This window comes from Dinoponera quadriceps, unplaced genomic scaffold (genome assembly GCF_001313825.1).
Source record: "Dinoponera quadriceps isolate SergipeBrazil2010 unplaced genomic scaffold, ASM131382v1 scaffold1872, whole genome shotgun sequence".
In the NCBI taxonomy this organism is placed as follows: domain Eukaryota; kingdom Metazoa; phylum Arthropoda; class Insecta; order Hymenoptera; family Formicidae; genus Dinoponera; species Dinoponera quadriceps.
Genome location: NW_014555944.1, coordinates 330,925 through 344,915, shown reverse-complemented (window position 1 = coordinate 344,915; position 13,991 = coordinate 330,925). Strand labels below are relative to the sequence as shown.

At 48.7% G+C, this 13,991-nt stretch overlaps 1 protein-coding gene across 1 annotated transcript in view; it reads right to left on the bottom strand.

Annotated features, from left to right (window-relative positions):
• Positions 1–1,988: 1,988 nt before the first annotated feature.
• The window catches only part of LOC106745958 (zinc finger protein castor homolog 1-like), a 103,848-nt gene continuing 91,845 nt past the window's right edge, over positions 1,989–13,991 (bottom strand). Inside the window, exons 7-11 of the mRNA XM_014622029.1 lie at positions 12,893–13,471; positions 11,077–12,678; positions 10,643–10,741; positions 9,568–10,492; positions 1,989–8,909 (exon numbers count right to left, since the gene is read on the bottom strand). Of these exons, the coding sequence (XP_014477515.1) occupies positions 8,405–8,909; positions 9,568–10,492; positions 10,643–10,741; positions 11,077–12,678; positions 12,893–13,471 (3,710 nt within the window). The 3' untranslated portion in view covers positions 1,989–8,404. The remainder of the gene's footprint in view (positions 8,910–9,567; positions 10,493–10,642; positions 10,742–11,076; positions 12,679–12,892; positions 13,472–13,991) is intronic.

The window sequence follows — 13,991 nt, the reverse complement described above, 5'->3', positions numbered from 1 at the left end:
CAAAATTATATATATATATATATATATATATCAAAATTATGCATGTATATGTAAATTTGACAGCTGTCAAACTATCTACTGCGCATGTTCGCAAATATAGATTCGCTTCGTCGTATTTTTGGTGTGTTCCGAAACATGTGAAAAAAAAAACTGTCCCGTTTACAAATTCCCTGCCATGTATACTGTTTTCGACAAACGTTGAACTCGATCTTCACGCCAATTGATATTTTTGCCATTAAGAGATAAAGTACAATAAAATAATTTGTCTCATCACCCTAATCTAATACTTTGTTGGAAGAAGGATAAAAAATTAATAATGCGCCGGGGATGAGTAAATAATTCTCTTTACAGATATATTTCCTAACCACGGCGGATGTGAAGACGATTCTGAACGATCGAAATTGGCGCTTTCCCCCATCTTTTTGGCGTTAGAATACAAATAAACCACAGTCTAGCGCGTAATGAGCGGCGAGGCGAAAACGAAAAGTCGCTCGTGCGACCGAAGAGTCGACGGCGGGCTGAACAAAGTGTGCGTCCGCCGCGATACATGCGTGCACACGCGGTGACACACACGTTACACGATATACCGCTTGTCTTTTTCTATTTACCGTCCGTCCCGTTTCCACGCTCGTCCTCCTCCCCTTGATAACTCGTCGGTTATTTCGCGTTATCGTCTGATTGACTCATATGACCGACAGCGAAATTTCAAACATGACGGCGACTTTCAACGTGAAAAGTAGGCCACGAATTGCGAAATTGGAAAGTTGAAAAATAGCCGCAGCTGTTTTGTCGCAAAAATTACGGCTTGTTGAGTCCATATTATTTATCCGTGATACCAGAATCCCGCTTACCTGCGTTCACGCGCAAAGATTGTCTCAAATTTGCATAAATATTCATACTTCTACTCATAATTCGCAATATGCATCGTGATATTGTGGATACATGGATATTTTATTAATAGATCACGCGCTTATGACTCGATAACTACGTCAGGCCCATTACATGGTGACGTGCGACAAATTATACTTTCCGACGCACATTCCTTCACGGATTCAGTAGCCACCATTCTGGTGCTGATAACTCGCTATCTCCTAATGTAATTAAACGTGTCTCCCAATTTTTGTGTCGCCGAAAGCGCGAATATAGAGATATTAAGTGAACGAGGTGATTCCCTTCGTTCAGGTCAGAGTCCACCGTTCCCCGATATACACGTGCGTCTTGCAACGTTGTCATCGCGTTCATTCCGAACGTTGAGCTTTTATCAATGTACATTCTCTTGCCACAGTGTTTTCGCACAACTGTGCAAACATGAATCGTTCGCGCCCAACGCAATCGCAATCGCGATCGATCGCTTCGAGTTTTTTGGAAGATCAGGAAGAATTTTTTGTCACGAATATGCAAACGTTTGCCGCGAACACGACGCGGCGAAACGGGACTCTTCCCGGTATATTGCGGAAATGCCCAAAAAATCGCCGAGTTGACAGACGATTTATGCCGATACGAACACTGATTTCTTTCTCGTGTCCGACCGATAGCGCTTTCTCTCTCTCTCTTTCTCTCTCTCTCTCTCTTTGACTCTGGTTTTGTAAAACTCGAAGCGCGAGCACCCGACAAGCACGGATTCTCCGTTAGTTGCAATATCTAATAGATACCATCCTAATTTTTTATGTATTTTAGTGCCTTGTCTATTAACCAAGTACCGATGAAAAAATAGCGGAGGAAAATAATGGGAAAATTAGTGTATGAGATACGTTGCAACTATTCATTGGTAAAAAATATTGCGACTAACGGAGAATTAAGGGAGCTCCGAGTGGAAAGTATGTACAAAACGCAGAGATCGTGTCAGTTGCTATAAATATTTTTAATTTTTACTTTTCAAAAGCAAAATCACAGCTACATAAGATGTGGTTCGATAATCGTTAATATAATAATAATATAATAATAATATAATAATAATAAAATAATAGAAGATAATAATATTAATAATAATAGATAAAATTATATATATAATAGTTGTTCTTCTTTCTCTTTCTCTCCCTCTCTTTCTTTCTCTCTTGGATCCGTACAGCAGATACTTTAATACTAATGACCACATACGATAGAATCTCTCTAGCTTCTTCGAATAACAGTACGTTCTACTGGTATACAACTCCGCTTCGTTCTCGTCTTGCTTTCGTCATTTTCAGACGATAACCACATATGTATATATATTTCGTATTATATAATAATATATATAATAATTTTCATAAATTATGTATATATATTATATATATAATAAGGGGGGGGGGGAGGGGGTTCGACATTTATAAGGCAACCATCAAATATCGTTGCTAATAACTCTCTCTCTCTCTCTCTCTCTCCGTTCACCCGACGTCGAGTAAAATTCACTTTTCGCGATTACACTTCGAGCGAGTGAATTCCTCATTTCGTTTCACTCCGTTCGTTCTCCCCGTTCTTCGCACATCTCTGCCTTCCCGTGTGTCCCGTCGATTAAACACTAAATAAATATTATACAGATTTGTCTATCGACCATGTCTAATCCTCCGTAGTCCCGCAAGTGTCTCTCGACTTAACAATAGTAAAAATGTACTTCGACTTTTACAACGTGGTTTTATGGCACTCGTTTAATGGCTGGGCTCTATATAAGCCTCTCCACGTTCCCGATGCGAACGATATCTTCGGTTTCGTCTATCCTCCTTTTCTTCTCTTCTTCTCCTCCTCTCTTTTCTCTGCGCTCTACGGGGATGGTATCCGCTTCGGTATCGCGTTACGTCGCCAATGCGACACGCGATACCGAGTCTGGCGAGCTTTCTCCGCGATTTTTGACAAATCCTCGCGCAGAGACGACGCACCGTCGACGTGGACAGGATCGATGACTATCGACTCGCTATGGAATGCTACTATTGTAATATTTAAGAAAAAAAAAAGAACTATTAAGAACATCTATGTAGTCTCTGTATCCTTCGATTTGCGCGTAATCCGGAGGATCCGGCCGACTGACCCGGCCGAATGACCCTGATTACGATTACGATCGATTCTTCACCGTGGTGAGTCGGTATCGCTCGGCTCTACCTCTGGTTTCTGTACTGTGAAGTGGAAAATCGTAAGGACCGGGTATAATATTTCCGAAACGTGATAATTTCTCGATTCTATCACGAGCTTCGTCGCTCATGTTGCCGCCCCCGAAATTACACCAATCTGTGCTCCCTCCCTTTTTCTTTCCCCTTTTTCCTTTCACGTTTACGACTACGGGTCATAATGGATGAGACACGTCTTATTAAAATAAATAATTTGCTTCATTATATTACTCAAAATGTCCATTTTTGTACACAGCGTCTTATAATTTTTTACTTCACAGTTATTGCCGCAATACACGCAATCGGCAATCGCTCCTCCTGCTGGAAGAGGACACATTTTCGACGATGAAGCACGACCTCTCTCTCCCTCTCTCTCTCTCTCTCTCTCCCTCTCTCTCTCTCTCTCATTACAATATAGTTGGAACAACTAGCGGTAGCTTCGATATGTGACGTCTCGCGAGATTTTTCTCCTACCTAAGTGTGTCGTATTCGTCGCCGAATATCAACTTCGCGACCGTTAAGCATGCATTTGGACGATATCGCCTGATGTCATTGAATCCACGACTGGCCGATGTCTACGACGTAAATTAGAGCACTGGCGTCTATTATCGCTTACTGCGACGCGAGACAGAAAACATAAGGTCGCCGTCGATTATCTTAATTAGGAGCGGACACGTTCTGATTATGATAATGTTATAAATTTGTCGATTTTTTTTCATGATGCTGAAGTTCGCTCGTTACCGTCTGATGCAACTTGATGAGATTTTTCCACTTTCTGCCGGGATCGTTACTGAAAGACGTTCTGGCGAAAATATACATAACAAATTTTCGTTACCGGCGTCGGCGTTTCTTCTTACTAATCGCTAATACAAAGTTGACCGCGATTTGTTTCTTACATTCCGCGGAATTTCATACATTTCGAGGTAATTTTATACGCGATACGCCGGAAAAGTCCTTGGCGACGGTGAGTTGCGCGAATTAAGAATCAAATAATTCTTCTCCGAACGAGTCGTAGGTGTTCCATAAAAAATTCTAGAAACGTTATAACGGTTATCCCGGCGACTGTGCTCAGTGATGTTTCACCTAGTTTGATGCGCACTCCTTAAGGCACTAAAGTTATACAATCGCTACATCTACGATCGTCTTACGGTCGGCCAGCTAAAGTAATCTGGAAAAAGTTTCCGTCCAGGAACCTCACCGTTCGATAATATGGAAATCGATGAACGCGTTGATTCATTATTCAGGATTTGAAAGGACTCAGTCTTCCGTCGATTCGTCTTTCTAAATTCGATCGTGGCTGCAAATTGACGAGCATGTAGGACGGTAATCATAACGCGATCTTATATTTAAATTCGTCTTAAATTCATTTCAATATCTCGTTAACCGTTCACGAGAAAACTCGTGTTTTGCTAGCTGAACACTTTTGCTAGCGTATCACATTTCAAAACAAATTAAAATATTGCAGAACATTTTACAGATATCAGGTTTGACCCTGATAAACCAAATACAAACTTAACCACTCATTTAAAAAAAAAAATAATTAAAATGTCTCGTCACTTAAAACATCAATTTCGCGACTTTGATAAATTAAAATTAAATTAAATCGTTCAGTTTTATACAGTTATCTGCGTTTTACAAATGAATAACCGAGAACAGGTGTTGAACGACGATAAAAATAATCGGTCAATAATGCGATAAGATCTGTTTCATTGTCTACAAAAGCATCTTAAAGTGAATCTAAGACGATATCTTAAATACCCGATCGAGCTGTGACCTACCATCCTTAAATCTAATCATGCACGGAAAAAAAATTAATCTTAAATCCAAAACATTTAGATATTTTCGTAAGCAAGAATATCATAATCCTCTTAGGAGATCCTTTTAGTCTTGATTTAATAGAATTCACGCAAGTATACTTGAACTCAATTCAAGACCAAAAATTCTTCCAAGAGGATTGTAATATTCTCGCTTATATGTGAGAATAAAAATTATTCTTAAACGAAGAAACTATTCTTGAATGAAGAAGATTCTTGATTTCAGACTAATCTTTTCCCGTGTCCACGATTGTGATCTAATCGTCGTTTCTTCCATCGCTACACCGTATTACAAATAACTTCCTGCGTTGAGTGTCTGTTTTTGTACATTATCTAAGGCACGGCCCTACGAAGGTTCGGAGAAAATTCTAAAGGCACCCTAAAGCGCGTCCTCTCACCGAGCAGTCGCGTAATGTTTCTCCCGTGTGCTACGTCTAATTGTCCGCCCCGAGAAAGAAAAAGAAAATATGCGTGCCCTGCGTTCTGCAATTCTTCGCGCGAGAATCGCGCGCGCGAACCTCTCCGGATACCCCTTATCGTTCATCCGGCGTCGTTATCTGGCCTCGTCTGCCTACGGGGCAAACAAATCGTGCGTCTCATTAAAACCTCGAAGATAAGTGTGCGATCTAGTTGTCGCGATCTTCTACGCACACCTTGCCGGTCGTCGCGTCTGTGTGTGTGTGTAAAATAAACATTCAAATACGAAGGAAACGGAAACCGCTCGCCCGACGAAGGAACACCCGGCGAGGCTGCGCGAGAAAACGGACTCCGTATCGAATGAAAGCGGACAGGATATCGCGGATATCGTTGAGCACGCTCTAGGAATGGAAGCGTGGAAGACCGATTCCTCCCTCGAACGCGACTCGCACCACAATCACAATGTACACATACGCTATACACACATATATACGGAGAGAACAACAGTTTTGCCGGGGCAGCAAATTGTTTGTCAATATTGCGACAGCGAAAAGACTTGTCGCACCGGTAGAAAGAGCTTTGCCGTTGGCAAATAAATCAAAGAAAATTTAGTCGGCTTGACCAAATTATTTTGCCGTCCATACATCCAGCAAATAGCAATTTACTCATAACAAATCTTTCTGCTGTCCACGCGGATCTTTTTGCTGTCTAAACGAACTTTGTCCTACCGTCACTATGTTGACAAACATTTGCTGTTCCAGCAAAATTTCTTCTCCCCGTGTGTTGAACGGTTTTGCGTTACATCGATCAACGGCCGAATGCACACCTTTTCGTCGCGATATCCGCGTATATCCGACTTATCACTTCCGGTCTTCTCCTCGACTTAACCATTTCAACGATCTCGTCTTGCATCCTTGTCTCGTCTTCCACCCGGCCTACCTCGGACTCCGCAGTCTAGTTTCTTTAATTCTCGGCTTATCAATACTGTTTGTGTAATTCTCTCATCGCGTACCCTCCGAATCGCGATTCGTCTCGAAAAGCGCATTTTTTCCCTCTCTTCTGCTTAGAGTGCTCGACGTTATCATAATCGTCATTGCACAATCGGCTCTCTCAGTTTAACCGATTAAGCGAACAGTTTGGGATTACCACGGCAAACACGAGCGAGTTTCACAATGGGACTTCCTAATCGAGTGATCGCGGGTTAAGTCTGGTCAGTTATCACGAGGACGCGAATAGTGCCGGGGATGGAAAGGAGATGTTATTTCATCGCGCGCGGCAACAATTCTATCTGCGTCGTCGCGTAGATAACTGCATCGGCTCGGCGAACTTTCACGTTACGAACGTTTGTTGCCAACTCGACGTTTACAAATTCGTCACATTTGTCTCTCTAAAATAAACCAAAGGTGGTCAACGTTACGCGCTCAATGCGGGAACGAGCGCGTAAATGAAAAAAGAAAAAAAGAGAAAGAACGTAGTCAATTTTGCGCATGTAACTGCTTTTATTACGTGAATATAATATAAAAGAAATGCATGAGTTTGAAACTTCACATGTCGTGTCTTTTACAAAATCTGATCACGAGTACCTATAAGTCCGATTGAAACTGAATTCAAAGCACGAAAGTTAGCTTGTACGAGGAAAGAAATCCAGCGATTCAGCTTGCAAATAATCCAGGAAATGCGGTAAAACGGAAATCAGCTGAAACCATGATTCTTGCACTTTAGTCGACATTCGAATAAGCTAAAAACGGATGGAAAAGAAACTAAGTTGGCAACACCAGTCAGGAAGTTTCATCGTGAAATCTGCCGGCGGACCGCCAATAGGAAGGCCCGTGCGGAGCGCGTTGGTTTGAAAAAGAATCACTCGGGAGAGATAAGAGAACCGGAGATGCGGAAAATAGCCGGCGCGCACGTCGTAAAAATGTTTCCGGTTATTGCGGGGTCTTCTTGTTATCGATTGCGTAACGTAGACGTTAAGACGTCGCCGATACGCAACAGACGTTTCTTAAGTTCGCGATCCAGACGATTCTCAGTGGGGAGGCGAGAGACGCGATTCCCGCTGTTTGTCACGACGCGCAGAAAGAGTCTCATTCGCGGGTCATCGCGATCCGTCGGTTTCGCTTATCCTTCCCGCCGCTTCTCGTCCCGTCGATAACGCGATTAGGCTATATTCTAGATCGCCGTGAGATCTATTCTCACACGGAGGGTACACGGGATGATGCTAACGAAGGGAAATGTACACGGGGCTTCCTTTCTCTCCCTCTCTTTTTCTCCTATTAAATATTATTATAGTTTGTCTTTTTCTCGTGCTAAAACTATGCGATAGGCTTATTTTCGTATTATTGTCTTAGGTGCTACGCCACGTTCCGTTCACGTCCCTCGTTGGTTCCCGGTTGCCAAGGCATCGGTAGAATTCTACTCTGAGATTCGACTCTATGTATATACGCGTATGTGTGTGTGTGTCTGCGTGTACGTGTGGTATGAACCTTGTACAGGCGGAATATGCCCCACGTTCGAGTCCGTTTCCGGAAAGCTTTCTGGAAACTGCCCGACAGATTACGGCGGTAGCTCGATACCTTATCATCGGTTCAAAGTTCTTTAGACCCTGAATACGAAGAGATCGAGCGTTGCCTCGGCGTCGTTTCCTCGATGCTGCCGCGGACCCTCGACTCGTCGAGCCATTTTTTAGTACTTATCCCGAAGGTAAACGTTACTGACTAGCCCCCCAGCGGATCGTGCCGCGAATCGTCCGCAGGAACGATCGCGAGCGATCGAGGCACTCGAGCGATCTCTCAATCTCCCTCTCTATCTCTCTCGGGGAATGTCTATAGGGACTAGGAATCTGCCTTGATTGGCCCCTTCCGGAGTTTCGCGGACGACTGTTCGACCTCCTTTTTCGCGGTACAATTGTCGGTCGATGACGAGCACCGAGCGCTGAGACGAAGTCGCTGACTAGCCTCCGGTTCCTTCCTTCCTTCCCGCCCAGCTGGCTACCTACCGCCGGTTCCGCTGACGCCCTTCTCTCGGGGGAATGTCTACAGGGAGCAAGGTAATGCTTTATTCGAGCCTGCTGCGGCACAGGACTTCCACGGGAGATCGTTAGGTGTCCATGTGCCGGTACTTGTGCGCCGACATCTGCGCCAGACCCAGCACCGCGTACTGACACTGCAGGCAGTGATAGTGCGTCTGCTTGCCCGAGTGTTGGCACTGTACACCGCCGCACGGTTGACTCGGGGTGAACTTCTGGAAGCCCGCCGCGGCGATGCTGTCCAGCTTGGCGTGTTGCCGCCGATGCGCCACCACCTTGTTCGTGTCCGTGCAGACGAAGTCGCACTTGAGACAGTGAAAGTGCGACGCCTTGTTCTGCATCGAGCCGAGCGAAGACGTGTACGCGCACTGGGCCCGTCCGCAGGGCACGTTCGCCCGGTACTGTTGGAAGTCGCCGCCCATCAACGTGTCCAGCCGCTCGTGCCGCGCGGTGTGCTGCACGAAGCGAGTCTTGTCGCAGAAGGAGTAGCCGCAGTCCTGCCGCATGCAGTGGAAGTGAGTCTGGTGCTCCCTGTAGCCGCAATGGGGGTACCTGCAGTCTTCGTTGAACCTGAACCTGCGACACCCGCAATACGACCACCGAAGTTAAATGGAATCGGCGATAAATCATCGGCTGCACACGTCCGAAGAGACTTTCCACAAAATTCTCATTCTCAAGGCTCGTATTCTGAACTTTCTTTTACGTAAGTGTCCCGAGATATCTTCTCGGTTAATTAGGTGGTTTTTAAGCCACTTTTGTCGATAAAAGAGGGTCCCAAATACGAGCCTAAAGCTTCTGCTCCCTCGCTGCTATCGTCTCGTTTGATGATGCCGGAGGCGAGAACTTTCTCTGAATGTGTTGAAGCCGAAGGATATTCCATAAAATGACACTTGTGGCCGATCGATCGCATTAGTAAAATATTTCGAAAACTTTCGCTCAATCGGTAAAAATATAACAAACAATGACGAACGATCAAAGCCGCAAAATTGCTCGCAACTTTATTTTTTAGCCCATCATTCCTCGCGATTCCTTCGCGTTAATTTTATGGCTGTTTACTGATTGTTATATTAAAAAAAGAATTTTCGGAATATTTGACAAATATACAATCGATCGCAATACATAACATTTGACGAAAGTATTCATTTATTTCAACAATATATTCCGCTTTCTCGCTTCCGTGGTCATCAAGCAAGATGGCGAAGAAAAGAGGGGAAATGAAAGCAGTGATACCAACCTAACATATCCCTCCGGCACAGGCTCGTCCTTCAGCATCCGCATGGAGTGGTGGAGTCGTTGCTTCTTCGCCTCCGGCGAGTTAGCGTCCGGCGGCGAGAGGGACCTCTTGTTCAGATTGAGATTAGCCGCCAACGAGGCCAAGGGGTTCTCGTCCCTGGCGGGTGGAAGGAAGTTGGTCGGTGGGAGACCGGGCGCGAACATCAGCCCGGGTGCCCCGGCGTACATGCCGCCGTGCTGGAGAAACGGCGGCAGGGCCTGATTCATCAGGGCGATCTGCTGGTTCATGGCGGCCATCACGGCGGGACTGGGGAAGTGGAAGCCGTGGGTGAGATCGAGCTCGAAGCTGGTGGGTACCGCCGAGGGCTGCTGCACATTCGGCGGGATCGGCGGCTGCGCCAGTTGCCCGTTCTCGTGGCCGTCCATCGCGGCACCGTTCCCGTCGTCCCGGGCGATCTCGGCCGGCTCTCGCTTGACGCTCGGCACGTTCTGCACGCCGATGTCGCACCTCGGTTTCTCCAGCTTGATGTCCTTCGGCTGGGACGAGGACTGCTGGCCGATCTGGCCGAGGGTCTGCTGCATCTGCCGCTGCATCTGGTTCTGGAAGTTCTGTATGTTCTGCGCCATCTGAGCGTTCGGCGACATGAAGTCGTGCTGCTTCTGCGAGAGCTGGGCGATGTAGTCGTGCTGGAGCTGATTCGGCGACGGGCTGACCACGTCGTGCTGCTGCTGGCTGAGGATCGCGCCGGTCGAGTGTTTCGCGATGTGCGCGACCAGACGGTCCAGCTCGGAGAAGGCCTGGTTGCAAGCGTTGCAGTGATAGTGGTTCTTGCGCTTCAGCTTGCAGAACGGCCTGCTGCAGCTCTGCTCCGGCCCGTAGAGGGTGTGCGGCGAGGTGGAGCTCATCGACGGTATCACCGGTGACTCTGCAACGTCATAGACTCGTCTGAACCGGGCCCGTGCGTGGCCTCGCGCGTGAAACGCCGCGAATGCGAGATACGAGAAGGTGATCTAGTCGTGGACTAACACGGGAACACTCTCAAAGAAGCACAAAACTTGGTTCAAAAGACACGAACCTTGGTGCACGGAAGCTCGCATGGATAGCACGACGCCCGGAAGTGCGGGTTCGCTCGGCGGTCCGCTGACCGGATAATAGGTGCCAGCCGCCCTCACCACTAGCAACAATCAACCAAACAACCAACACTTCAAATATACCTCCCACTATGAGTATACAACCACCGTGTGTGTACAGTATATACATCGGGAGAGAGAATGGGACGAAACGGTCTATATCGCGGGAGACGATCAACCGGGGGATAGCTACTACTTCAACAACGAATGCGAGGTGGTGACCCGAGGGTTGTGAACGGGGCTGCGACTACGTGCAGAGGAACATGCGTAACGTGTGTTCGAGTGGAGGAGAGAGTCTCGGTCGTGTTTCTCGGAAACAAAAGGGAAGATCACTACCAAACAAAACTATGGACGAACGGCGGGCTCACCGAGGACTTACCGGTGGTCTTGCCGCTGTCGGGACTCGCGGCCTCCTTGTCGTCGATCATCGTCCTGTTGTCCGGCTCGCCCGCGGACAGAGTCTCGTCGGGCTTCTCTATCAGCTCGGCGGGGTTCTTCACTTGGATCCGGGGCTTCGTCTCTTGGAGCAAGGACTGCGTCTGGCACTCTTGACTGCTCGACTCGCAGGACTCGCCGGAGTGCTGCTTCTCGTGCATCACCATCGTCGAGTACCTGACGAACGAGTAGCCGCAGTTCGGTCTGGTGCAGTGGAAGTGACGGTTCACGCGGTTGCTGTGGCAGCCGGCCAGCCGGCAGTCGACCATCTTGTCGTAGAAGGCGAAGCCCGGCGGTATGTCGACGTTGTCGTGGAAGTCTTTGCTGTGCATCAGCAGCTGGTCCGGCCGATCGGTGGAGAAGTGGCAGCGCGGCTGCGAGCAGTGGTGATGCTTGGTCAATCTGAGGGCGCACGCCGCGTCCGGGCAGCCGTCCGAGTTGAAGGTGGCGAACCCGTCGGGCTCGCCCAGGCTGTTCGAGGGCGACACGCTGCCCTCTCGCTCCTCCAGCAGCGCGATGGGCGTCAGATTGGGCGCCTGCGGCTTCGGCAGCTTGAAACTCGTGAAGATCGCCTGCGGTGAGTCGTGGGTGTGCGTGGCGGGGTCGCCGCCCGACCAGATCTCGATCACTCGGTTTTTCGGCGGCCTGCCGCGCTTCCGCCTGAACATCGCGTCGATGTTCGTCAGGTGGGTCAGCGTCACGTCGGAGGAGAGGCTGTGCGACGGACAGGAGAGATTCAACTGCCGGCTGTACTCGTGGATCTTGTAGTGCTGCAGCCTGCGGAACGGCTTGTCCGTCGAGAGTATCACCTCCCGACAGTTCTCCCAGTTGCAGTGATAATGCTTCTCCTTGTCCGCGTACGGACAGCTGTCATCGCAGCCGCCCTCCTCGAAGAAAGCGTCCGTTATGCGCTCCTGCGTCTCGTGCTCCTTCAGATGCTCTCGGACTTCACGGGGATCCTTCAAGGTGGCGCCGCAACGCTCCAATCCGCAATGATGGTGCTCCCGGGCGGCGTTGCACGCGCATTCCGCGCTGGCGGGCACCAGGTAAGCCAGTTCGGCCGCGGTGAGTTGTTGGGATTGCTGATGTTGATCGACGGAACTTCCGCTCGCCGTGACGGCGGTGGTCGGGGCGGTGAGGTCTATCGCGAGGTCGCTGCCGCTTTGGAAGGAGTCCTCCAACGAGTAGTACGACGGAGAGCCTCTGCCTTCGTTCGAGCTCTCGCCGTTCAGGCTCAGGGACAAGCTCTGACCGCTCAATTCGTCCGGCGCCCACGAGCCCGAGGGACGCATGCCACCCGTCGCGCTCACCTGCTTGTACTTCCGGTACGCCAACTCGGACTCGTGACGCTCGTGTTTCCGCTTGTGCGAGAAGAGCTGCCCGGACGAGTGGAGAACGTAGCTGCAATGGGGTCGTATGCAGTGAATGTGGTTGCAGACCCGCGAGAACCGGCACTGCTCGAAGGGGCAGGCCTCCGATTTCATGAACTTCTTGAAGCCGTCGCGCGACAGTTGCTCGTCCTTGATGTGGTAAGACTTGTGCTTGTCTGCAAGAAATCAGATGAGAGGGATGACTCGACGAGGAGAAGACACAGTGGGATAGATACGAATTAATCAACGAAACGGCTCTTGTCGGAGCGTAAAGCTGATGACGGAAGGCGTGTCGAGTCTTCTGTGTGTGGAGAGAGAGGGAGGGAGAGAGAGAGAGAGAGAAACGATACTTTCGACCTAGAGCGCCAACATTAATCACGCATTCCTTACCCATGTCGGCCTTATTCTTGAACGTGAACCGACATCCCGGTCGCCGACAGTGAAAGTGCGTGGTCCGTTGACCAGCGAACGGACAATGGTCGGTCGCGCAACTCTCGGTGGCCCGAAATCGCTGGAAGCCCTCCTGTATGATCGCCGAGTCCTTGCGATGGTAATTCGCGTGCATCTGCACGTCCGACGTCGATATGTACACCTTGTCGCAATTTTCGTGGATGCAATGATAGTGGGTCTGTTTTCTATTGTGCGGACAGGCCCGGCCGGGATGCCTGTCCGAGCAATCGTCCGTCGGCGAGTATCTCATGAAGCCGTGCTGCAGGGACTCGTCCCTCTTCTTGTGCCACTTGAAGTGCCTGATCATCTCCTCCTTCTTCACGAACACCCGGCCGCTGCAGTCCAGACAATGAAAGTGTTCCCTGCAACCCATTTCCTTGCAGTACGTACTGCCGCATTCCTGACTCGAGCTGTACCTCCTCACGTATCGGGAGTAATCGATGATCGGCTGGGACACCGTGGTCTTCGAGCCGCCGATCAGGGAATCCGCCACGGGAGACATGCTCTGTCTCAGCAAAGCTGCAACAAGCGGGATCCTTCTTACTAGACTGCGACTGCTTCCAGTGGGGGTGACGTTCGAAGCGACGACACCCGTTTGTTACAATGTCCCAATTTTACGGAAATCAAATCGAATCTTGAGATCTGAGAAATAGAACACTCTTTCCCTGTGTAAAAACGGCAAACGTCGGGGAAATAAAAATCGAAAATTCAAAATAAAGCAAGACAAGCTAGAAATACAGAAGCTGGGCTCGATTTTCCGATCGACTCGAAGCAGACGTCATGGAAATACATTGGCGAACGGTGACTTTCCGGGGTCCGGTGTTAGTGGATGAGTACCGCGACTTTATTGACCGCGGACTACACTGATCAGCCGGCGTTAGAAAATCCCCAAATCACGATCGGTTGTGATTGGCAGTGGTCAGTTGCAGCAAATGAGCGAACAGGACGCTCCTGTGCTTAATGTTATTTCAGGAGCGCTTTAACTTTAGCTTGGAATGAAAAAGGAAAGCTGAAATAGGATTCCCTTCGGATGGGAGCT